At 41.2% G+C, this 25,607-nt stretch overlaps 1 protein-coding gene across 2 annotated transcripts in view; it reads right to left on the reverse strand.

Moving 5' to 3' along the window:
• Window positions 1-25,607, reverse strand: part of LOC142098322 (putative thioesterase PNKD) — a 56,951-nt gene continuing 31,344 nt past the window's right edge. Inside the window, exons 2-10 of one of the 2 annotated variants that reach the window (XR_012678327.1) lie at window positions 23,565-23,680; window positions 19,374-19,486; window positions 14,208-14,266; window positions 12,224-12,316; window positions 11,299-11,462; window positions 8,000-8,086; window positions 4,298-4,413; window positions 822-3,687; window positions 1-782 (exon numbers count right to left, since the gene is read on the reverse strand). Coding sequence is in view for 1 of the 2 variants with exons in the window: in XM_075181072.1 (XP_075037173.1) it covers window positions 3,514-3,687; window positions 4,298-4,413; window positions 8,000-8,086; window positions 11,299-11,462; window positions 12,224-12,316; window positions 14,208-14,266; window positions 19,374-19,486; window positions 23,565-23,680 (922 nt within the window). In the remaining variant the exon portion in view is untranslated. Of the gene's footprint in view, window positions 3,688-4,297; window positions 4,414-7,999; window positions 8,087-11,298; window positions 11,463-12,223; window positions 12,317-14,207; window positions 14,267-19,373; window positions 19,487-23,564; window positions 23,681-25,607 lie in introns of both variants that reach the window. The other variant, XM_075181072.1, reaches the window with a different exon arrangement.

The raw sequence follows: 25,607 nt of genomic DNA on the forward strand, positions 1-25,607 counted from the left end.
TGTAAATAATGCTCTATTTATTGACACACGTCAAGTTGGCACCTTACATCAGAAACAGTGCGATAGTTTATTAGATCCAGCAGCGGATGGTTCACAGAAGTCACCTCACACGGTGCGGAGTTATTTTGTCTTTATAGAGACGTTACTTATGACTGCAATTACTGGACAAATGAAACAACCAGACAGTAGTGAATAAGATTTTTTTTCTTTTACTTTTCAGTGTTTTTAAGAACATTTGGTACCATTAGATAAGAGCGTGAAAAATAACATTTAGGGGGGAATTCAATTTGACGCGAGGTGTCTCCAGACCGTTCACCAGACACTTCGCGGCGGAGATTTGACAGTAATCTCTGCTCATTTTTCCTCGCACCTCTAAAAAAAAAAAAAAGAGCAGAGATTCCTACCGTAATTGCCGGCAATGTGCGCAGGGTGATGTCCAGGCGCCGCGTCACTGGCAATTCAATCTCCCTCTTAGCGATGAGAACATTGACCGTGACGTAGTGTTTCAATAGCGTGCCATCATCATCATCCAACGTTAATCTTCACCCACTTTTTTTAATCATATCCCTCAACTAATAAGATGATCTGTAAATCACTATTATTTTCCTGCTGCATTATTGTTAAAATACAGCAATTAAAAGTTCTCAGCGTCCTGGTATCTCCGTCACCGAAACGTAGCGGAAGCAGCCATTTTATGGTCTGCCTCACAGCGTCACTGGCTCCGAGAGATGAGATTGGCTGTATATGTACACAAACACTGGTTCAGTCCACAAAATGGCTGCCTGCGCTGGAGGCAGTGCAGGCAGCCATTTTGTTTGAACTTTGCTTCAGACATGAGGAAAAAGCTGAGCGAATGCTTCAGGCATGGGGACCATTGATCCCTACGTTGGCACGCATGTGCTGTTTACATGGGCAGCAGTTAAAAACGTGGCAACGGTGAAATAACACAATAGTGTATAAGGAAAATGTGCCAATAAGAGGCGTGACTTCAATTTTACAGGGTATTGGGGTGTGTGTGTGTGTGTGGGGGGGGGGTGTATGATTGGGGGGGAGGGGGGGTAGTAATTACAAAACTCCTTATTACACCTTTGTGATTGAGATGAGCATAAGCTTCCGCCATCTACAACTGATGGTAATTTAAGGTGACAGCACCACTTAAAAAAAAAAAATCCTCCAGTCATCCTATATATAAACAAACATGTTTGACATTAAAATGCCCATTTTCATTTTGGAAGCTCTGTGATCCATAGTGAATAATAAAAAAATAAAAAAAACCAGCAGCATCCACAAAAATTTATTCCAGTTATAAGTGGAAGGGTGAAAAGAAAAAAAAAAAAAAGAAGAAAATCAGGATAAGAGACCAATGTCAGATTTAAATGGAAGTTTAACCTTACTTGCCCAGTATCTGGCCATTCTCCTGCATTGTGCCCACTTCATATTAAAGCGGGCGAGATGGGGCCTTCATGATGCAATTTGCTTAATTTTGGCTCCACCCTCCACGGCAAAACAACATGCACACTCACTTCACCTGCCCTCAGGCAGCAAGTATGAATTAAACAGTAATCCTAAAACATCCACAACTTAATTTTGCACACAAAATCACTTGTCAGTTATATACAGTAGTGACGGCCATCTTGTGGTCAGAGCCAATATTTTTGAAACCGTAGCGTATAAATTCACTAGTAGAGGCAGCAATTCTTGGCTTGAACCAATATTTTGTGAGCATGCAGTGACATCACTGAGGCACTATGACAAATAACGATGAGGCCTAATATTCCTGAAGCACCGATTTCCACATGGTCATGAATTTTGGCTTAGCACACAAAATGGCTGCCACCACTCTGCTGACAAGTGCAGCACAGGAAGCGACGGGATACTTTCTGGTAAAAAATACTGCAAAACTAAGTCTTTAAGGTTGACCCAGACATATATACTAGAGATCATCAATTGTGCTTGTCCGATCAGCCATTTGTCACCAGACAGAACATAAAATAGATGGTGCAGAGTTTGGTCAGATGCATTCGGAATGCACCACCAGGGCATGAAGTAATATTTTAGGGTGGTCTCTCGGTTATATCAGGGAAGTTGACACTTTGGTCTCCCAAATCAGTCTCTTATGTCAGAAACGCAATTGAATTCCCAACCTCAGTATCCGGTTCCCTCTCAGTCTTCATTCTCTCCCCTCTCATACAAACTCCACACAGATATTGCACAGGTTGGAATAAAACTAATTGACCCTAGCGCTGCGACGCAGCAATGCTAACCACTGTGCCACCACGTTACCCATCTGTTTAAATGTTAATTTATAGCTGTGGGAGAGTTCTGTAGTTTTTATCCTGACCTACGATCCTGGACAGATTCTGTCCTATTCCTTCTTTCCATCGCTCCAGAGCTTCACGGCCCCAATCCCCACCCCATCGTTATAAAAATCTAAATGTATTCTGACAGTAATTGAACACTGATATTTTATGCAGGAAAGCATACATAAGGAAATAGCACGTGGCCTTTCCAGAAATCCTGGCCTGCACACACACATCTAGGAGAATCCACTAGGTCATATATATATAGGTTTGTAAACTAGGACCTACATCACAATATCGGTTACCATGACCATCTATCACCATCTAGGTCTATGATTCACATTTATAGGAAACCTTGTTCCAAGGTCATAAATTGTTTTACACACTACACCCCACAATCCTGCCCCCCAAAAAAGGACATATAGGGGGCAGAGAGAATAATCTACTACTATATACAATATCTATATTGTTAGAGGTGTGCAAATGTATACTGAAGATCCGAAAACCCATCAAACTAGATAAAAACCCAACCTAGAACCACACAGCGGCTGCGGTGGAAAATAATTCTTCCGCGGTCTTTAAGCCGATGCCGAACTTGTAGTAGGGATGCGTTAGTGGCTCACAGCTACTAATTGTTTTACAAGTCTAACACGTCCGTACAGATACAGCAGAAGCTATGTACAATGCCCAATTGTTGAAGTATCGCCCTGAAGCAGCCGCTCCGACCACGAAATAATACACGCCCCAAAATCCTCCTAGTGTTTCAGAAAGCAGTCGTTTTGGATTGGGGATGACTGCACCCCCCCCCTCCCTCCCTCAAGCGGTTGTGTAATTGTAGGTTTTTTTCAGTTCTTTGCTTATGCTAAAAATATATTGTCCGTAAACGCTAAACTGCATCACAAGATGCACAAACCGGGTTATCCCAAAAGTGGCGTTGTGTTGCAAAGAATGGAACGTGCAACTGTATCCGCAGCGAAGATTGATAGATCTGCAGAGTGATAAACTTTCTCTTCCACGTAGGTTTCAACGTAATTCGATAATAAAAAAAAAAAAATTCTCCTAGGGAAACAAGATTCAAACACCACATCTACAGGATTAGAAGGATCAAATGAGAACTTGTTGTGGAAATTATTTGATGTCCTAGGATAGATCTTCCAGATCACAGTCTCCATCCAGCATAAAGCCGCTATTCCATTCCCCGTAGTCGACGGGACTATCGGCCTTTAAAGAGGTCTTTTCTTCTCCGTACCTCTTCCAAGACCCGAGCCCGGAAGGGATTCCATTCCTCCTCGGCTCCGCGCTGGAGGTCCAGGGCCAGATGCAGGTCTCTACAGTGCGTCCGCAAGAATGGATTGTACTCCTTCTCTTCCCCCAGCGTGGACGGGCACTGCCAACAGAAAAGAAGAATATTTCAGTAACTTCATTTAATCAGGGTTTTTCTGAAAACTGGTGCACCGGGCAAAAAGGTTCTGTTACCAATAGCAACCAGACATTGGCTTTCATTGTCTAATCGGTACTGGACAAAGGATTTAGAATGCGATTGCTTGATATGGGTTACAGTAACTTTTCTACAGTCGCCTGTGCACCAACAGTTTTCATAATACCTAAATAATTCCAGGCACCAGGTAGAAATTTATTAAACTTAATGAAATTGGATTGTAACCTAAACATGTTCCTGCCTAAGGTGATGCTAGGCATCATTTTATAAACAAATGGGGCCCTGATACCTCCTTGCCCCCTCTGTCATTTTTTATTCTTTTCCAGATACAGCCATGGAAACCGGATTATGGAGAAGAGAAACAATGGCATCTCTACTGAAATTAATTCTCTGTTTACTAGAACCATCACAGAAAGTAGTACAAAACAGTAATATTTCTATATATTCTTCCCTTTGTATTCACATCAGACAAAAACAAAAAGGTAAAATGAAAATAAAAGTGAAACAAGGCTCCGTTACCACAGACGTGACCTAAAACCTCTTGACTTGTTTTACCCACCGTGCATTTCTTTTCCAGTCGCTGCTGAATAACCCACTGAAATTTCCTGTCACGAACAGTGTTCTCAGGCTCCGCCACAGCCGCAAAGGTTAGGTTGTCTGCTGCGTATTCGTGGCCTGCGAGGAGGAGAGTAGAATATTCTGTCAGTATTCAGACCAGTGGTTTAAGTGAAAATTTAGAAGTGACGTATAAACAATGTAATGGGAATGTAAGTGACTGGAATGTGATAGTGGTACAATGCAGGCAGTAGGAGAAGTGGCGGTATGACATACCCTGTATAGCCCCCACTTCCACCACTGATACAGACTGTAGTGCAATAAATAGTGTTAGTAACACTAAACACCACTGAGGATGTAACATTTTTTGGGCTGATCCAAAATCATTGACAACACAGCCTGTCCACTAACTAGGAACCAATGACATCACTGAGAATGCAGCCTATCCAGTCATTAGGAACCAGTGACATCACTGAGAATGCAGCCTATCCAGTCACTAGGAACCAGTGACATCACTGAGAATGCAGCCTATCCATTCACTAGGAACCAGTGACATCACAGAGTGCAGCCTATCCATTCACTAGGAACCAGTGACATCACTGAGAATGCAGCCTATCCAGTCACTAGGAACCAGTGATATCACTGAGGATGCAGCCTATCCATTCACTAGGAACCAGTGATATCACTGAGGATGCAGCCTATCCATTCACTAGGAACCAGTGACATCACTGAGAATGCAGCCTATCCAGTCACTAGGAACCAGTGATATCACTGAGGATGCAGCCTATCCATTCACTAGGAACCAGTGATATCACTGAGAATGCAGCCTATCCATTCACTAGGAACCAGTGACATCACTTATATTAACGGCGCTACGTCAGCATCACTGATCTGATGTTTACTTTGTGTTTTGCTATTGGAAAAAAACACAAATTTCTTTGCACCAATACATTTGTCTTTTGTATATACAGAAGTAGGTCCTGCCCCATTAGGTCATATGACTTCTTTTTAAAAATGTTTCATGTTGCAGTGCATACTTCTTTCAGTTTTGCTGCACCTCTAAAAGTTAGTTTCACATTATACCCTAATAAAGCACCGTGGAATTTGCCTCCCCCCAGATAAAAAAAAACCCAAGCAAATAAAAGCCAAAAAGGAAAAAAAAACAAAACAAATTACAATGAACAGAACTTATTCTTATACAGGTTTGTCTAAAAAAAATAAAACAGAAACATTTTCAACCAGCCTGTCTGCGCCAATCCTAAACGCTGTCCTTATATATGAAGCTCTATGAACTTCACCTCTGCTGCCGAACCGTGTTTCTACAGAGCGGCCGTTAATCTCTACCAGGACTTCTCTATATCCAGGAGCAGAAACCAACCGGGAAATTCTATCATCCATCATATCTCAGACATCTTACACATCACAGGGCCGGGGTCTCTGCACGAGTAATACTAAGGAAAGGCTGTACATGGACATGGAATTAATGCTGCAGTGAAGCAGTAACGCTCTGTGCAGGAGAAGAGGTGGTGTATGGGGCAGAGGATGTTATAGGGGGAGACGATGTACAAGTGGAAATTAAAGACTTGCAAATATTTTTAGCTTTGCAAAATAGTGAACAATACCTTGGATTTCATTTGCCTATTGTTCATCTGTCCACGTAATTCTGCTCAGCAGAACAGTTTTGGACTTGTGTTTTATAAACCAGAGGGAACATTGCTCAGAATGATTGCAGTATTTGGGTAGGTCTGTAGGAGCGGAGGTCAGGTGCGATCGGCACAGTGGTTAGAACCAGCGCTGGAGGAGGCGGCCTTGGTCTGCGCAGCTTGAACAGATTTTGCACAAAAGTAAACCGAAAGTCTCTCTCTAGTATATAAGACAGGTGGAATATAATGTAATATTTGGACATACAAGTGATTATTGCACCTCACTGAGGAGCAAATCATTTCTATCAGTACAGATATGTAGACCCCTCTATCTCTGACAACATCTGGTTTCCATCACCAGCTCATTAATCAGAGACCACAAGAATTCCTGCGGCAGAGGGAACCGCAGCCCCCAATAAGCCTTAATGCCCCTTATTTCTCCACTCCCGATATAAACCAGACTTGTTCCGTGTGTAAGATAAACAATTATCTTCTTCCCGTTCCTGTCAGATGTAAGAGACAGATGTCGTTGTTGGCAGAAGATACACAGGATCCTTTTAAAGATTATTAAACAGCCAAAAACCTGTCAGACCAATGATGATTCTGAAACTCTAATTGTACCTTCCCTCTCCTCCTCCTGTTTCCTCTGTGCCCCTCTCCCCCTTAAAGGTTATGTTTTCTCCTTTTCGTTTGTTCTCTAGTTCGTTCCATGATTTTTTTTATTGCTGTTTAAGATCTAGACGAACTTTGTTTGAACAGTTTTATGTCCTTGTGCTGTGAATTTATTCTCTTATGTGCTGCCCGGCTACGTCTGCTTTGTGGACAGTGATTTTCTGTAATTTGATGACTATATTTATTTATTTTCCTTAATAATTATAGTTTGCACAAAAAATTAGAGACAATGAGTATTATGAGAAAGATTTTGCCTTAGTTGCCAATTGTCCCATAATTTAGTTCCTAGAGAGATTCTTAATGTTCAGAAAAGACCAAACAAGGAGTAAAAATGGGTTATTTCGGGATTTTGAATACATTTCATACTACTTACTATCATGCTTGCCAACTCTCCCGGAATGTCCGGGAGACTCCCGAAATTCGGGTCAGTCTCCCGGGCTCCCGGGAGAGATGGCAAATCTCCCGCATCCCGCTGCAGCCACCGCTAAATGACAGCCAGAATCGCGGCATTTTGGCCCCGCCCCCGCGACAAAACGTCATTTTCGTTGCAGGGGCGGGGCTAAAATGACGCTATTTGTCTTGCCCTGCCCGCCCTCCAGTCACGCCCATCTCCCGGAAACAGAATACAGAAAGTAGGTAAGTATGCTTACTATATAGGCCAGTGTTGGCTAACCTGTGACACTCCAGGTGTTGTGAAACTACAAGTCCCAGCATACCTTTCCAGCAATTAGCTGCTATATATTGGCAAAGCATGCTGGGACTTGTAGTTTCACAAGGTTAGCCAACACTGATATAGGCGTTATAAGTGAATGTTTATTCAGTAAAAGTATTTTAAAACGTTACATTATACAAGTCAGTAAATATAACGATGGGGATTATAGCGCACACAAACGCCCCTCTGAGTACTCCATGCTGGGTGACGTTAATTTAAAATATTGACAATTAATGTGTTGGGTGGAAAAATAGGGACTGTCCTGTGAAACTGGGATACCCAACACTAGAGATGTCACCAGTTCCTAGTAAATGAATACAAACAGGGGAGGGCTGGCAAATTTTAACCCGGGTTGGGGGGGGGAAATACTCAACTCAGCAGCCTATTTTAATGTGAAAAAAATGTGGATCAGTGACCCAGCCCAAGGTAGCCCACTATGGGACCGACCCAGCCCAGCCTGCCCCTGAATACTTATACTGTTTCATCCGATAAAATGTCTGCCCCCACGTAGGTGCACTTTAATAAGCATAAGTATTATATTCTTTCACCACTAGGTGTCGCCAAAGCATCATATTATTCATCATTTGCATAAGACAAAGAACACATTGATCAATGGAAATTCCAGGACAGAGTTATTGCTGCATCTATAAAGTCATTCAGAGCTGGTCGTGGTACTTACCAGGCCACAGCAGAGTGTTGTCACTCAGAGAGGCCACCGTGTCCAACGAGCCCAGCATGACTTGTGCGGATCCCTCGAACATCCTCCCTGCAGACATAAAACACAGTAAATGCTGATTGCTGCCCATAAACCTGCATAGAACACGTGGTATCTATATGATGATCTCTATTATAGACCGACGCATATAATAATGGAACATAAAATGATGTTATATTGGGTTGTTGTTTTTTTTCTTTGTTGTTTTTTAAAGCTTTATTCCTACCAGTCTAAAAATGATTAATGACAGAATCCAGCATCTTATGCATGATTTTCTGCAAAAATATTTTTTATTTCCCTGACATCCAAAGGCAGATGTTACAGCTCTCCCTCTATCACAACATATAAAACCGTCAAGAGACAGGAGCTTCAGTTAAAGCAGCTTCTCCCCGTCTCACAATAGCTATATAAGGTCAACGCACAGCAGGACGGATCCGCTGCCGCCATGGTAACCCCGGGAATTTGTCAGGGTTTGAATAACCTTTTGTTCTCATATCTTATAGTTGAGATTTTTATTCAATTGTCCACCCCTTGGGTCTGTCTGACACAGGAGGATTTAAAGGCTTCATTAAAATATACTGGAATGTGGGGTGGGAATTGTCGCCCCTCGCAGGAGCTGGCTGGGTCCGAGAGGGAATCTGGAAACATACAAAGGGGACGCGGGTGCAGGATTTACAAAAGAACAGCAAGCGGCAGATGGATTCTATCCAATATGGCAGCATGCGGAGGAGACCGTGTTACCATCACAATGCGTCTACGTAACACGGACAGCTGAAACCGGTGGCTTCATCTTTTCCCCTACACTGAACGGATGAGAGACGCTTGTCCTTTGGGGAGCGTTTAGCAGACACTAAATCCTGTCCCTAAAATAATCCACCGCAAAAGTGACATTAAAAACTACCCCAAAAATCTTTTCACATTTCATCCGTGTTTCCTGCAGCTGTAATTTGTGAATAATAAACTACAATTACTGTACAGCTTAGTAAGAGAAGCTGTGCTGGGGGCTTTAGTTGATATTGGAATTGAAATAAAAAAATTTTTTTTTTTTTTAATTAAAAACACAAAAACAGCAGATTGTATTAAATCCAACAATCACAGCGATGATAGTGTTTCCTAGATATCAGCACTGGGTATTACTGGAAAGCAGAGTTTTTGGCGATTTCACAACCAGGAAATTGTGCACACAAAATAAAAAAAAAAAAATCTACACCCCCGCCAAGAATCTGAGATATTTTTGGTTGCACAAATCCCAATGACTTTTTAGCGACATAACAGGAGAGGTAGGGAACACGCTGACAGGAGCAAGGCTCAAATCAGGTCTCAATTTCAAGGGTACTAGCCAGCGGCCCCAAATTGTACTACATAAAATAGGGTGAATTAAATCCCTAAGGAATATTTTGATACATTGTAGGGAAGGGTGAACTGTACGGTCGACACTTTTCCTGAATGTCAGAATAGCGCTATTTGCAAAGAAAATCGTTCAGAAGTTGTGCACTGCATGCTGCCACAATTTTCCGAATGTCTGTTTTTATCAATAATTGATCTGCCCTGTAAGAAGTAAAGTATATTATAGCAAACTCTGTTTACTGCATTTGATGTTAACATTGTTAAAACAAAAAAACACAGAACATGGCAGTTATCTTTGGAATATTTTTTTCTCAATATATAAGGAAGCGATTTTTAGGGCAGCTGCAAATCAGGAAACAATTTTTAAAAACTGCGGTGTGATTTTTAAAATAAATAAAATGCATTGTTTGTGTTTAGTTCAATGGACCCAGATGACTCAATGGACTTTACATCACAAATCACAGAGGAATCAATGTCTGTCGGTATCTCCTAGTCTAGTAATCATATATATAACCCAATCGTTGGCCAGGACTATTGTATTAAAGGCACAAGATTTGTTGGAGATTTTCCAAGCTGCCGTTCACAGGAAGTTAGAGCCGTATTATCGAGGAACGACAGTGTTTATGTAATAACTGTATCTCTAATGAGGAACTAAATCGTTATTTCTTACATTTCCTGCCACAGAATAGCGCAGGTGCTTCAATAAGTGCCAAATAAAGATATAGGGGCTGATTTACGTTCGGATGTAAATCCTCTTGTATGCCGTATCTACCCAGAATCAAATGGAAACGTATCCTGATATCCGATTGGATTTGAACATAGTTGGAACTATCATAAGTTCCATGCTCATTTTTTTTTTTTTTTTTTATTTTTTAAAACCCCCCACATTTTTCGTCTGAGCATGAGTCAGTCCATAGTGTTTTTAAATAGCTACTAAAACCCAAAAATATTTTTTTACATACTGCCCAACATTTATGCAAGAATGGATGTATCCGCGTCTAACGCTTATTTCACAGTTTGCTGATGTAATATCCTATTGGCGCACTCTATCCTCCCCCTCTGTTCGTATAAGATGGTCTTAGACCCCCAGTGATAGCCGTCGAACGTTACCCACAAACTTGAAATCTTTTTGCGCCTTAACTCCTAGGGTAAAACCTTAGTTGAATGGGCCAATTTATCAAGCTCCGAAGAGCTTAGCTTTTCAGAGCTTGCTCATGTCGATATCGTTAGTAGCTGTGATCCAATGAAAGTGCTAGAATCGGCAGATGCACAGACTTATGGGTCCGCATACGCGCTCCATACAGCAAGGGAGGAACGCAGAAGTGATCCTTCACCGCTGCGATCAGCAAGCAGCGTAAGGTAAATCTTTATCAGTCTTTGCCGGGGCAGCTGCTTATCGGAAGCGTTGTCCAAAACAGCATCTCCTAACATTTGTAATAAATATGCTCCTAAATCTTTTATCAAAGACAGTTGATATCTTGGGACATCTTAAAGTCACCTATTAGTGTGAATATTGTTGCGGCAGAGCTGGATTTGAATGCAGCGACTAAACCACGGCCTCTACTGGTGGGACGTATGGTATTCTGGGACCGTCTAACACAAGCATCCAATAGACCCTTTAGTTTGCGGTTGTAGAACTTAGATGGAGCACACGGTGAAGGATGAAAATATTGCATTTACTTTAACAGCAAATATCACTACCGGATAACAGGATAGCATGGGTTAAATAGCAATTAGAAATTTAGTTTATGAGAATGAGACATGTTCTAGAATAAAGACACAGTTTAACGTGTTATCCATTGTAAGTTATTTTGGGTTTAAATGGTAAATAAAAAAGGGAATGACCCAATACACCTTTATGTCAGAAATCGATGTTCGTGACTACAAGAAAATGGCCGCTTCTCCCACGGACTTACCGCAGCCGGCGAGAAAGAGGAGATCCCCGGAGAACAGGCAGTCCGGACCATCCCCGGATTTACCATCCAGGACGTAAATCATGTGACCAGTCGTGTGGCCGGGCGTAAAATAAGCCTGAAACTGTAATCGGCCGATTGCCAACTGTTCCCTGTCCGACAGGGGACTGGTGGGAAAGAAAAACAAAAAACAATTACACACAAAACAGACCAATATAAAACATGGGGAGTGTATTGTAGAGTGCACCCCAAGCTTCCTGTCTGCTGCTCTCCCTTGTATTAAGCTACTGGAAAAACACAGCAACAGTGGGAACTATATATTGGATATCCGCTTACACCAAGTTACTTGGCATTATTCACAAATGTACAATGTAATTTGCAAAACTGTAGCTGAACCACTGAAGGTAGATTATTTACTAATTTTAATTTAAAACTCGGAATCTTGAACCCAAAACTAATTGGGGTCTTCAGGCGACTGTACTCCGAACATGTTCGTGGCTGACGAACCGGGAAAAATAAATCCCATTATGAAACCGGTTTGGTCATCGGGTCGTTTGCACATCTGCAAACGACCCTGAACGTCTGTAGTTAATGTAACACATAACAAGCGCCTCTCACACTGTATTAAATTCAATTTCATGCATTGAACGGCCAAGTACTTCTGAATGGTTTCTATGGTAACATACTACTCACAAAAATACTGAAGTGGTCCTTTATAGAACTTGTTTAAGTTTACACGATAAAATAGCAGAAGCCGTGGACATATTACACTGGATAAAAGTTTTTGTGAGGTAAATAAATGACCAGGATTTAAAAAAAAATAAAAAAAAAATAAAAAAATAAAAAAAAGAATCCAGACCCCCCGGGAATTATTTTCACCACCTGATCCCGCCCCTTCTACAGTGACCAATCCCCAGTATTCACGTACTGCGTCAGCGCCGGGATGGCGTCGTAGGAGCTCCCATACACACGGCACGATTTGTACAGTCTCTTCAAAGCTTTATTACCACCGCTGTGGTCCCTGTAGAAAAAGCAGAGGATGCTGGGTAAATGCACAACAGACTTAAACAATTAACGTCTGTACACACGTCTGCCATGCTCACTGTATAGCATTAAAAAACAGGCACCCAGCTCCTAATACATAACAGACGCACTTCACTTGGCTTACAAATTCCAATATGGAGTAAACATTCTGTTCGGTGTTTGCAGACCGGATTATTTCCCGGCACCAACGTATTATCCACTGTCCACGTTTCCTCTGAGATCATCGTGTCACTTACGGTAAATGAAGCAGAAAAACAGGAGGGTTCTCTGGTGTCAGTTCTCGGCAGACATTAAAATGCCAATTATAATAATTGCAGCTGAACAAGCGTACCATTATTGTTAGAGTTATAATTGCTCATTGTTCCTGGCAGACGAGGTTTACACTACAGCGTTTCTGACAACCGGAGTCATGGATCGGAATCCGATTTTGTAACATTACTGGATAAATCAGAATGGTTTCATCACACATATATACACTCAGCGGCTGCTTTATTAGGTAGACCTTTCTAGCATTGGTTAAGATCCCACCTTTGCCCCCCAGAACAGACTGAATTCTTTGCGGCATGGACAGAACTGGGTGCTGGAAATATTCCTTAGAGATTCTGGTCCATGGTGACATCCAGGGCCGGATTAAAAGGCCCCTGGGTTAAGGGGGTCCCCATTCCCCTGTGAGACCCCCCCCCTTCTGCTGACCACTGATGTAACACACTGTTATTTGACTTACTGTCAGCTTGAACCAATCTGGCCATTCTCCTCTGACCTCTCAAATTAACAAGTCGTTTTCGCCCACAGAACTGACGCTCACTGGATGATTTCGTTTTGCGCACCTTTCTCTGCAGACTCTAGAGACTGTTGTGCATGAAAATCCCAGGAGAGCAGCAATTTCTGAGATACTCAAACCCCCTCTGTCTGGCTCCAACAATCAGTCCACGGTCAAAGTCATTTAGATCGAATATCTTCTCCATTCTAGTGTTCGGTCTCAACAACAACTGAACCTCTTGACCATGTCTGAATGTTTTTATGCACAGATTTGCTGCCACATGATTGGTTGATTAGATATTTGCATTAACGTGCAGGTCAGGTGGACCCAATAAAGTGACAACTGAGTGTAGATCATATTTCTGACAAAATGACCATATACCTAATCTATTTTTTTTTTATTTTGTTTATCTAATTTTTTGACACTGGATTACAATGTATTGGTTTTGTTGCAACTATTAAATACAAGAGGCCATTATTTTCTAGTTCCAGGCCCATTAAACTCACTAGGCCCTAACTGGAATTACAACAAAAGAGATAAATCTATTGAAAAGGAAGCGAAGTATAAACTCTGAACTGCGATAGCGGACTAAGGGGTATATTTATCAAGTGGTGGTTCCGAAAAAAAAATGCAGCTTTACGGTGATTTTCCGTCATTTTTTAAAATCGGCAATTTTATTATAGACAAAACCCCATGGGCTTCGTCTAATAGTATTTCCATTTTAAAAGATGATGGTAAATCGCAGAGAATCAGCGATTTTTCGGAACCACCGCTTGATAAATATACCCCTAAAATCAGTGGTTCCCAAACTGTGCGCCGCAGCGATCTCACAGCGCTGCCAGGGGTGGTGGTAAGCAGGACGGGGGGCTACTTGGTCAATATTTTGGCTTAAGGGTACCTTGAAAAAAATATGGAAACCTTAAGGGTCTTGAGCTAGGAAAGTTTGGGATCCACAGCCCTAAATGTTTCCATCCTATGGAGCTATGTGACGGAAACCCCTTTATATTCCTTTATGAACCATATATATTTATTTGTTTACTTTAGTAAAAACAACACTGTGTACTAATAAAGTAGTGGAGAAGTGTCTCTCAGCAGAGATGGTACGTACCAGTGTTTGTGTGTGCAAAGGATCGCTTCTAGCGTCACTCCTTCCCGGTCTAAGTACGTCTGTAACGTCACAACAAAAACAAAACATACATTGAGGTGATTATACATTTATTCAGCATAAATATATTAGTTTGCTTTTTCTTGCTTACTGCACTGTCGTGAATTTGCTCTCTACCAGTCGGGATTCACATAACCATATCCCTAAAATGTCTGTATATTTTACACCGCCTCCTCTTTTCCTCCAAACTGTCCATCTCTTTGGTCTGATGTATGGATCTTACTTCCTGCAGTGCCCTCAAAGCCTTCCCTCTGTATTTTATAGAGTGTGTTTCAGAGACTTGCAGAGTTTTCAGCTGTTTTATGTAAAAAGCTGCAGAGATTGAAAACGTCACTTAATTCCCTTCATTTTGTTGGCAACCAAAAAAAGTGCTGGCTCAGCTTTTCTAATTATTCCTAACCAGAATCCAAATATCCCTTTAATATCTATATGGGTAGCATGGTGGCACAGTGGTTAGCATTGCTACCTCCAAGTGCTGGGCTCAGGGGTTCAATTCCAACCATAGCCCTATCTGTGTGAAGTGGCTGGCTGCTAAATTTTAGCCCGGAGGGTGAGACTCGGCTCAGCAGTCTATTAGGGTTGCATGAGACAGGGGCAGTGACATGATGTGAGGAGGGGAATGGAGGCAGCAGGAAGCCACAGACTGAGAGTTATATAGTGGAAGGAGCAATGTCCCCAGCAGCACAGAGTATATCAGGAGAATGTCATACATCCAATGTGTTTTGAAGATAGTAAAGTGTACCAGACTGCTCCACAAACTAGAGGAAGTCATTTTATTGGCTAAACTAAAATCTATGAGCAGTTTATCGAGTCAATAGAAAGCAGTACTTTGAGGCATGAGGTGTAATGTTCTTAATGATGTCTCCTATTACCAGTGAAATATTATTATCAACAACATTGATAGACGGCATTCTCAGCATTCTCAGATTGTAGCCGTCATTTATCTAGTACATTCTAGAACACGATGGCTAGAATCCGACTGGTTGCTACGGGCAACACCTCCACTTTACCTTTTTAGAAGGTTTAGTAAATCTATCACATACTTTTAGCGCACAAAATGGCCACCTCCACTGTACCTAGGTGACTAGTACGCTTCAAACGGTTGATATGAGGAACACTGATAGAGCGGTGTAGCATAAGCAAATCTAAATAGATACTCCACTAGCTCAAAGAGTAAGTCCACCCTCTATACTGGGAGCCCCCAGACATCCATTACCGGGCGAGACTCTTCTCCTTCCACATCCACCCTCCACTTTCTTTCATCAGTGTCTCCGTCTCCCCTGCCATTCATCTCAGCCGGCCTTTCATGTGTCCCTCTGTGAGACAAGCCTCTTCCTTCTGCTCTGTGTTTATACTGATTAATCTCCTTCAATACAGAGTACAAAGCGGGAGAGCCGGCAGCTCCATCCAAAAATAACAGCGGCTCTAGCAGCCCTGCGGTGTCACTCAGCTACTCCTGAGATCAGAGGACAGGAACAGGTCTGAGCCCAATAAAATGTCCTAAACTTCCTTATCAAGCCCAGAGGCCCAGACAATATCCAGATTACAGTACCCAGGAGGATTGCATGCCATCAAGTTTCCATCTAATCATTGGTAGGCAGCGCTGTGAGAACGTAACACAATGCACAGATCTGCTGCAGACATTAACATTATTACTGGCCGGTTATAAGGCTATAACACACTAGGGGGATGTTCACAAGACAATTGCTCGAAACCCAGACGAACAATTGCAGCAGAGATTGCAAAACGCTGTTTAAGTGGAATAAAGAGCTATAAATGGTCTCTAAACAGAGGGAACATCTTGTATATAATATATTCACTGAAACATTAACAGAACTTAACTCATTCCTGGGAGCTGATCTATATACAATGCACTGTGAATTTTAAACATTTCTGTGCCTCAGACAGTATCGGTCATATATTGCGGATCACTCCACCCCCCAAAAAAATTGTGTACTTAGGGGTATAAGGAACTTTGTTAGCGCATGATAAGAGGTAAGAAATAGGGCCACAATTGGCGGTGTTGATGTTTGTCAATGATAGTTAAGTTTAAAACCCTCAGGGCTCAATTCATGTTCATAAGTCGGTCTGCGCGCCATATCTTATGTGATTTCGCTCTACGCATGCTGCAAAATGGAACTTAAGCCAATGAACACAACTCCACGTAATTCACGTTTGAACGCAAATGAGACTTACGACTGTCTATGACTTAAAGGGTCGAACGGGGGAGGGACGGGCGAATGTACGTAGGCTTTGTACAGTAAGGGTGTATCGAGGGCGTCTAGACGTAGATGTGGGCGATTCACGTCCCCGATTTTCATCTCTAACAATTGATAGAATGACGGGTCACGGAAACCACGGCCTGATTAAAAGCAAAGCTGATAGAATTACTCAGAAAGCAGTTAGTTATTCTATTACACACAGTTCTGGGAAATGTTTATTTTCAGTTTGCAAATTAAAATAAAAAGGATTATTTAAGGGATCAAGAATAACTTGATGCAATCTACTACCCGGCTTTATACAGATAGAGGTTTACTTCCCGGAATGTGTTTAATTCCTTATTATAGTTCATAACAGACCTAAAACTATATCAGCCAAACAGCTGCTAAAATAAAAATAAAAAAATAAAATATACACTGGGACAGTAATGTTCTCTATTAAGCATTTCATATTCTTTATCAAGAATACTGCATTACTGTAGGATATAGGGCTACAATAAAACGGTTTTATATGTATTTTTTTTCTATACGGTTTGTCCTCCACTGAAGGCGTTAAAACAATTTGCTGGGACAATCCAGATTCTTTGAAAACAAAGCCCCTCTCACTTTCCCTGGTTTATACTGTGAGTGATTTTCCGCACTGAGCTTTGAACTCTATTGTTTTTCAAAGCCCTGAAGACTGGGATTGAACTGATATTACAGCGAGATCCCTGTCTGGATCCTACCCAAAAACGCAACTGAGTCCACACAAAGCGGGTAACCTCGGCCTCTCTCGTTGGGATCGGGCAGAGGGGCGCACAGATGCGGTGAGTGATTAGTCCACCGGTATCTAAACACATCGCCGTCCAGGTCACAATACATTCTTTCCATGGCTGGGATGTCATTTTTTCCCATTATGTAATGCAGACTATTGTGTACAATCAGCGCGAACAGAATGGAAAATGAGTTATATTCATACTTGCCTACTCTCAAGGAATTTTTGGGAGGCTCCCGAATTTCGGGGAGTCCTCCGAGTAGGCAAACCTCCCAGAGCCTAAAAATGCCGATATTCACGGCATTGAATATCGGGACCTGGGGCTTAATCATGTCATTAAACCCCACCCCCACTATTCAATGCCGTGAATTTCGGCATTTTATAGTGGGGGGCGGATAACGTGCACAGATCTCATCAGATTACAATTATACGCAGCAATGGAGGCTGCCTCACTATTTAAAGGCTGGTTGGTGACCTCTCAAACACAGGGTCATCGGCTGAACCAATTTTCCATCCTGCTGGATCAAATCCAGTCCAACTGAAGATTGATTATCTAGGACGGAGCCACACACTGTACAATGGTTGGGCAATTTGATTGAACAGATTAAACGGATCAGATGAAATCTTATTTAGCTCTGTCCGTACAGCGAGTCATATAAATTAGCTGTTGGGGATTTGTAGATTGTTATGTGGATTGGCGCAGTTTGGCGATTCATGGACCGCTAGCCATGTGTTTTGACAATTATCCCATTATCAACTCTCTACCATTGATGCTTCCAGATAATCAAAAGTATTAGATCCAATATATGTAAAATTTCCCATATTATTATCGTATATTTGTAAGGCACCATAGTGCTGTACAGTAGGGAAAACATAAAAACACAGACATACAAGGTAGACAAAATAAATGCAGACATGAAAACAAAGGGTACGAAGGACCCTGCTCATTACAGAGCTTACATTCTAAGTGGAAGAGGGCACAGCTGAAACAAGAGGAGCGAGTGTGGCTCAGAGTGGAGATTGGGACAATTCTGAGGGCGCCTTAGTGTGAATAGTATTATCGGGGATAAGGTCACCTCTAATAAAGAGATGCGTTTTAGAACGTCTACAGATTTGAAGGCTGTAGGAGAGTCTGACTGAGCATGGTAGGGAGTTCTATAAGTGGGGAGCAGCACAGGAGAAGTCTTGTAGGCAGGAGTGAGAGGAGGTTACCAGAGACGATACCATCATTTTGAAATTTCAATGACACTTCGTAACAACCTTAATACAACCCTAAGTGACTTCATTAAGTCTTTCACAGTAGCCTCGCAGACAGGAAGCCTCACAAGCATAGATGCAAAATAAAGCACACACAAAAACCTGCAGCACGAACTAATGAAAGTCTAATGTCAAATAACCTAAGCTACAACTGTCTAGTCCATTTTCATCAATATACATAACTAACAGACACAAACATTTTTCCCCAAATAGTTTCCAGACCTGTTCAGCTTATACGGTAATGTTGGGGCGCCAGACTAAAGTGATTAGGCCTAAGTTCAACAAGCCTGGGATGGGGGGGGGGGGAGAATTATTCTAATTTATGCTTTAAACTTAAAAGAAAATTACTAGATGACAGGGAGCAACTTTCCTGTAAATTGAATGATACAATTCTAGGTCGTATATACACAACGTATCCCAACAATGGGCTTGATTTATCGAAGGGCGAAAAAGGCCTTGGGGGTTTCTTCTTTTTCTAGCAATGTAAAACTAAATTGGTTACTGCCTGTGAAGGAGGAAGTCTATCAATAGGATGACGTTACCCGATAGACAAGCTGACAAATATCATTTATTGGTGCAATACAGGCCGTAAGGATTCAAAATAAATAGTCCCAATATCCCATCCCCATGAAATATTAATTGCTGAGGAAACCCAGGCAAACACGGGGAGAACATACAAACTCCACACAGATAAGGCCATGGTCGGGAATTGAACTCATAACCCCAGTGCTGTGAGGCAGAAGTGCTAACCACTGAGCGACCGTGCTGCCCACATATCCTCTGTAAAGCGCTGAGTAATATGTAGGCGCTATATAACAGGTTAATAACTAACTGAATACATAAAGCTTGTTCATTGATGCAGAGAGATGTATAACCCACCTGGACGGCGATGGGGTCTGACGGGTCCACGGCCACAGCCAGGCTGGATGTGGTGTCAATAACCAGGTAACTATAGTTATCCGACAACACCGGGATGGGAACCACTTTAACGCCTTAAAGACAAAGCAGATTGAGATGGTAATGGAGCCCATATACTGTATAAATATATATATATATTATATACACACACACAGATTTATAGTTCAGGAAGAATAGACATTTACAAAATAAAACAAATTTTCAGATCTTGTTTGTTCTTTTCTCCAATTTTCCCACCTCCCATAAATCTATAACATATACCTTTAATCAATTTATTGATTACTGGTGCAATGAAAACCTGGCTTGTATCATTGTCTCCCTCAAACTAGTTAAAGCCGCCAACACGCCCAGCAGATCTGGTTGTTCGGTTCACCACACACATGGAAGAGCAGATTGCACAGACTTGGAGCTGAGAGACCGGATCTTTAACATAATGTTTTTCCTATGTCCTGGTGACCCAATGATGCCACATTCATAAGATTTTCTGATTTGATGGATTGGTTGGCACACACCAATCAAATTGGGCAACTTGATCTGAACATGTGTCCTGCCTAACACCTTCAATGCATCAAAACGCCATCGTTCATAAATATTTTGGAGGACCTCCTTTAATAGGAATTATGTGCAAACTCTTTTGGCCAAAGTGACACTACTCTACATCCGGACTCATCCTTCCTCTCCAAATATTCACATCCCAAATCAAAGTTTAAAACTGCAACAATCACACAAATATTTACTGATATTAATTGGATAAATACCCCAAGCTATAATGAAACTCATATTTCTCATTTCACTAAAGTGTACTTATCACTAGAGATTCTCGAATGTTTTAGGTCGGTTCAAAATTCAATCAAATCAGTTCAATTTGTGCTTTATAGCTAGTTAGCCAATGGTAGTTATTCAGCTTTAAAAGAGTTTGGAGATGAAGACGAAACGCGTCTGCTGTTTAAGCACTAAACCATTTCGTTGGAGAATGGAGTTATTGCTGAATACCGAAACCGTATTCTATTTTGAATGTGCACCACCGAAATGTAATTGTATCCAGTTATCTAAAGCATTGATTGGAGCTTATACAATACTGCAAGTAACATTTTGTTGCTATAAGGGACGTAGAATATATAGATATCTAACACCATATACTATCAAATCTGATCTCCAACAGCTCTGACGTAGGTTTATTTTTTGCAGTTTTAAAATGATTGAGCGACTTCCGTAAAGTAACTCCCTAAAACTCTCATTACATCTGACAGTTTAAGCTTTCGCAACCGTGACTCTGCATTTTTCAAGCTTCCTATATTTGTAATATGGACAGTTTACAATACCAGAAGGAGCAAAGTTTGTGAACCTGTGAGCGTGAAAAACAAATACATTTTGAGACTGCGACTTTTCATAGAAGCAATTTTAAAAAAAGTTTTGTTTATTGAACAAGATGCACAGGGGGGCAAGTGGGTCTTTGTATGGGGGGGGGAGGGGAGGATGTAGATACATCAGGGCAATTTTGGTCCCTAAAAAAAAGATGCAGAACGGTCATGGCAGGATGAGTGTATTCACTGCTCCTCCATTTTCTCATTCTGTACGGGGAATTTACAAAAGTGCAATCCCGCAGTGCAGAAGATGTTTTGTGATGACACGCAGCAACTTTTGCGCATGGTGGCTCAGTGGTTAGCACTTCTGCCTCACAGCACTGGGGTCACGAGTTAAATTCCCGACCATGGTCTTATCTGTGTGGCGTTTGTATGTTCTCCCCGTGTTTGCGTGGGTTTCCTCCCACACTCCAAAAACATACTGGTAGGTTAATTTGATGCCATCAAATTGACCCTAGTCTGTGTGTGTGTGTGTGTGTGTGTGTGTTAGGAAATTTAGACTGTAAGCCCCAATGGGGCAGGGACTGATGTAAGTGAGTTCTCTGTACAGCGCTGCGGAATTAGTGGCGCTATATAAATAAATGGTAATAATATTTTTGCTGGGAAGCGCATGGATTTTGTGAGTCAAAACGGCAGCATCGGTGAGTGTGCAAAGTAGACACTTTTCATGGACATAGGTGTGCGGATTGAACGTTCCCTGTTGAGCATCAATTAGGAGCGCGAGTCCTCCTTTTATCAGCAACATGCACAAATAAGATTTTATTTTTTCCAAGATAAAATTATTTAACTGTGTTCTTTACATGATGACACAGCCCTTTTTTTCCCTGCAAAACGATTTGAATTTTAAAACCACCTCAGAGGTGGGGGGGGGGGGGCCTAGAATCTGATTGGTTGCTATGGGCAACACCTCCATTTTGCTTTTTAGAAGCTTTCGTGGATTTACCCCCCAGGTCTTGTCCTTTACTTTTTTTTTTTTATACAATATTCACCAGAATAAAGAAGAGAAGACGACCAGACACAACTAGACCTCCCAGGTGGTTTCCCATCGCTGTCCTGGATTGGAAATATTTATATTCTAGATAACTGGTCAATGTTATTGTAACTACATTCACGTTACTAGTAAAACATTTCATTGTATATGTTTTGGTAAAGTCGGGGAAGTCTGCAGACATTACTGGCCCCGTATCTATTTACAATTATATTTGACTTAATGTATTGTTGTAACCGCCTGAAGTGCTCTGTAACTACGCTCTCTCTGATTATTGTGCTTCTAAAGACTGCGTTTCCCCCAAGCCACCCGCAGACCCCCGGCCAGGTCATCCATAATGGTTCCTGCAAACACGTCGGACGCGGCAGAGGGAACTTGTGTCATGTGAAGTTCAGCGAGAATCTTGTGTTTATGTCTAACTGAAGGATCCAATCTGGATGAATCGTCCGGGTCTCTGAGTACACGAGGAAAGTTCATGAGACTGTCACAAGCTCGAGGCAAATTCCTCCTTCACACAACCAGCCCGGCTCCTTATCAAAATTTACTTAAAGAGATTTTATTAAAGCCGCACAGGATACTTATGTTATCCTCTCCTTTAATACCACTATACATGACGTGGGAGGGGTGCTACCAAAAATAAATAACCCTAATATAATTTGATAAATTTCAAAACGAAAAAGTTTTTTCCCCCCCAAATGGTGCGCTACAGTCATGAACAAGATACAAGGAGCGAAACGCGTCTCCATCCTGCTGCAGTAATAACTGAATAGATATATACCCTGCACCTTACGCTGAATGGATATTAGTTAATAAATAGAGGACTCTGAGCAGTGCGGGAGGAGAATGACAAAATGTGGGTGAATTACGAAGCAAAGGACCAGAGAAGGAGAACGGCAACCACAGAACAAACTGACAACAGACACTTTCCCTCTAGATGAACCATATGCGGGAATCTGAACCAATTAATCAACAGCCAAAAGAAATATTAATCAACAGAAAAACAACCTCTATGAAGGAAGTCCGTTATAATTAAATATTCTACCATAAGTAGAAGTTAGATGAGGATTTAGTAAATTAGATATGAATGACAAGAGAATAAGTGGAATGTTAAATTTAACAATTTATTTATGACAAGAGATATGATTTAGACTAACAACAACTAAACTGCAGAGGTGAATTTAATGCCATCTACCATTAGACACAAGCAAGCCATAAACAGGCTCACTCCATGTGATTATTAAATTAATACATCAAAAGGTGACTGTTACCTACATTAATATACACAAACGGGAAACATATCAGAAGTTTTTCATAATAGGGAGAGGAGAAATATATACATCCTAGGGATAATATTTAGAAAACTAGACAGTGTATGTGTGTATGTGTGTGTGTGTGTGTGTGTGTGTTAGGTAATTTAGACTGTAAGCTCCAATGGGGCAGGGACTGATGTGAGTGAGTTCTCTGTACAGCGATGCGGAATTAGTGGCGCTATATAAATGAATGGTGATGATGATGAAGGTATGCAGTGGTTAAGTGGTTTTACATTTTCTAACCGAATAAAAATAAAATGACTGAATGTAGAACAGCGTTCTTCTAAAACCAGTGCAGTGATGGATAGTTGGGACCAGACACGCTGCAAACAGATTTCAGGGGAAGCACCTGGCTAGGACGTTTGCAGACCTCCCCGTTTCATTGTCCGCCCAGCAGGAAGGAGAATAACAACGCCACGAGCCGGCTCTCTGGTGAGTGGAAGATGAATGGATGGTTCTGGGAGAAGTCTACAGATGTTACAACACTTACCACTGAAAACTATGGCTTGGGTGGAGGAGTGTCCATGTGGGAAGCGCTCCTGTGCCTTCTTCAGCTGTCTCTTGTAGAAGAGATAACCAAGTCTGGTCTTGGTGTACAGGCTGTACCTGAAACATAACAGAAAACATGTTGGTCCCGCTGTGTATGTGGACATCAATGACGGTTGTGCCGTAATAGCCAATCTGTCAGCGGTGTTCTGTACACAAACATTTAATAAAGCATTGACTCTGTGCGGAGTTTCAGACTGAACAATGACATGGAAGGTGCGGCTGTGACTATATAGAAGAACCACAAGATAATAGAACCATACACAATAAATAAGGAGACAAAATTATATATATATATATATATATATATATATATATATATATATATATATATATATATATATATATATATATATATATATATATATATATATATATATATATTATATAAATGCTTAGTGGCGTCTGTGTGGAAAATAAAAACCAAGCTGCAGGGCCACCTGCTGGGCAGAGTTATACACTGACCTACTAAATTCTTAGTGTGTGTGGGAAAAAAAATTCAAAAAGGGCTGAAATTTGGTAGGGCTCAAACTCATTTTCGTGAGGTAATTTTACCTCATGAACACACATGTGTAGAGGCGTGCGTTAGTGTGTGTGTGTGTGTGTGTGTGTGTGTGTGTAAAAAAACTATTTTCTCAGAAAGGGCTCATCCAATTGACCTGAAATTTGGTATACTGACATTATTTGACAAAAAAATTAGAATAGTGAAGTTAGTTAACTTCCATCATCCCCCCTTCCCCCTGTGGGAGGGGTAGTAAAGGCTAAATTTACGAGTTGAGGGGTCAAACTCATTTTCGTGAGGTAATTTTACCTCATGAACACACATTAAAAAGGCCGCTTGCGTCGGGAACTAACGCTCTTCCCCTGAGGAGGCCTGGGCTAGGCCCAAATGCATGACAAGAACCTTTTTAAGACCATAAGTAGCTTGATTTGACTAGAATGCATGAGTTTCATGCACGGGTTAACTTATATATATATATATATTATTTTTTTCATTCATTTTTTGTATATGTGAATAATAACAATCAAGTGTGAATTATTTCACAATCTCAGACAAAGATCTTTGGGTCTCAAAACAAGTGAATGAGAATAACCCAGAATTGTGTGAATGAAATACCATATGAAGCACAGATACAATGTATCTAACCCATGTAAATCATACTACTGGAGAATCAGGGTGGTTACACAAAGATCCTGCGTTACAAAAGGTGCAATTTAGTATTTATATCAATTTAAGTCACTTGACATTTATTAGTACAATCTCTTACCGGCAGGAGGGAACAACAAAAATCTATTCCATTCAATAGGTACCAGCTATGTAAGGTAACATTTTATTGTATCTAAAAACAATATTATCACAAATGTAACAACGTAAATAAAAAATAAATATTGACAACAGGAGAATAAAATTAAAAATGCAAGATCCTTTGAGATTATGACATATAAACATTGATAAGAACAGGATTCAATCATCAGAGACACTGGGGGAACTCAAACAATTTATATTACTATAGGAAGGTTCAACAGACCATTATTAATTAACATATCTTAGCCCCACTGACGGGTTTGAATATATTTTAAATAATTAGGGCACGGTTTTCGTTTTCGTTTTCACAAAACTCTCAGGGCCCGATTCATTAAGGCACACAAAATAAACAAACATACTTAGCAAATTTTTTAATCCGCATGTGATTCAGGCAAATACACGCCTGTATTCAATTACAAGAGGATCAGAAGAAACGATTGTTGTTCAATACGGGTCTAGAACGTTAGACCGATAATTCGGGAGCCTCCCATACATTCCGGGAGAGGGGCGAGAGTATGATTTTGTGCCCAAAATATCCCCTCCCCCATGGCCGCAGTTGTCCAAGGACCCAACCCTCTCTGAAGAGATTCCTATATGCAAAAATACAATTCTATCCAACGCAGACAGACAACAGCACCCTGGCCTAGAGCAATAACAAATGATCTCTGAGGGCATAAATAA

The sequence above is a fragment of the Mixophyes fleayi genome, chromosome 7 (genome assembly GCF_038048845.1).
Source record: "Mixophyes fleayi isolate aMixFle1 chromosome 7, aMixFle1.hap1, whole genome shotgun sequence".
NCBI lineage: Eukaryota > Metazoa > Chordata > Amphibia > Anura > Limnodynastidae > Mixophyes > Mixophyes fleayi.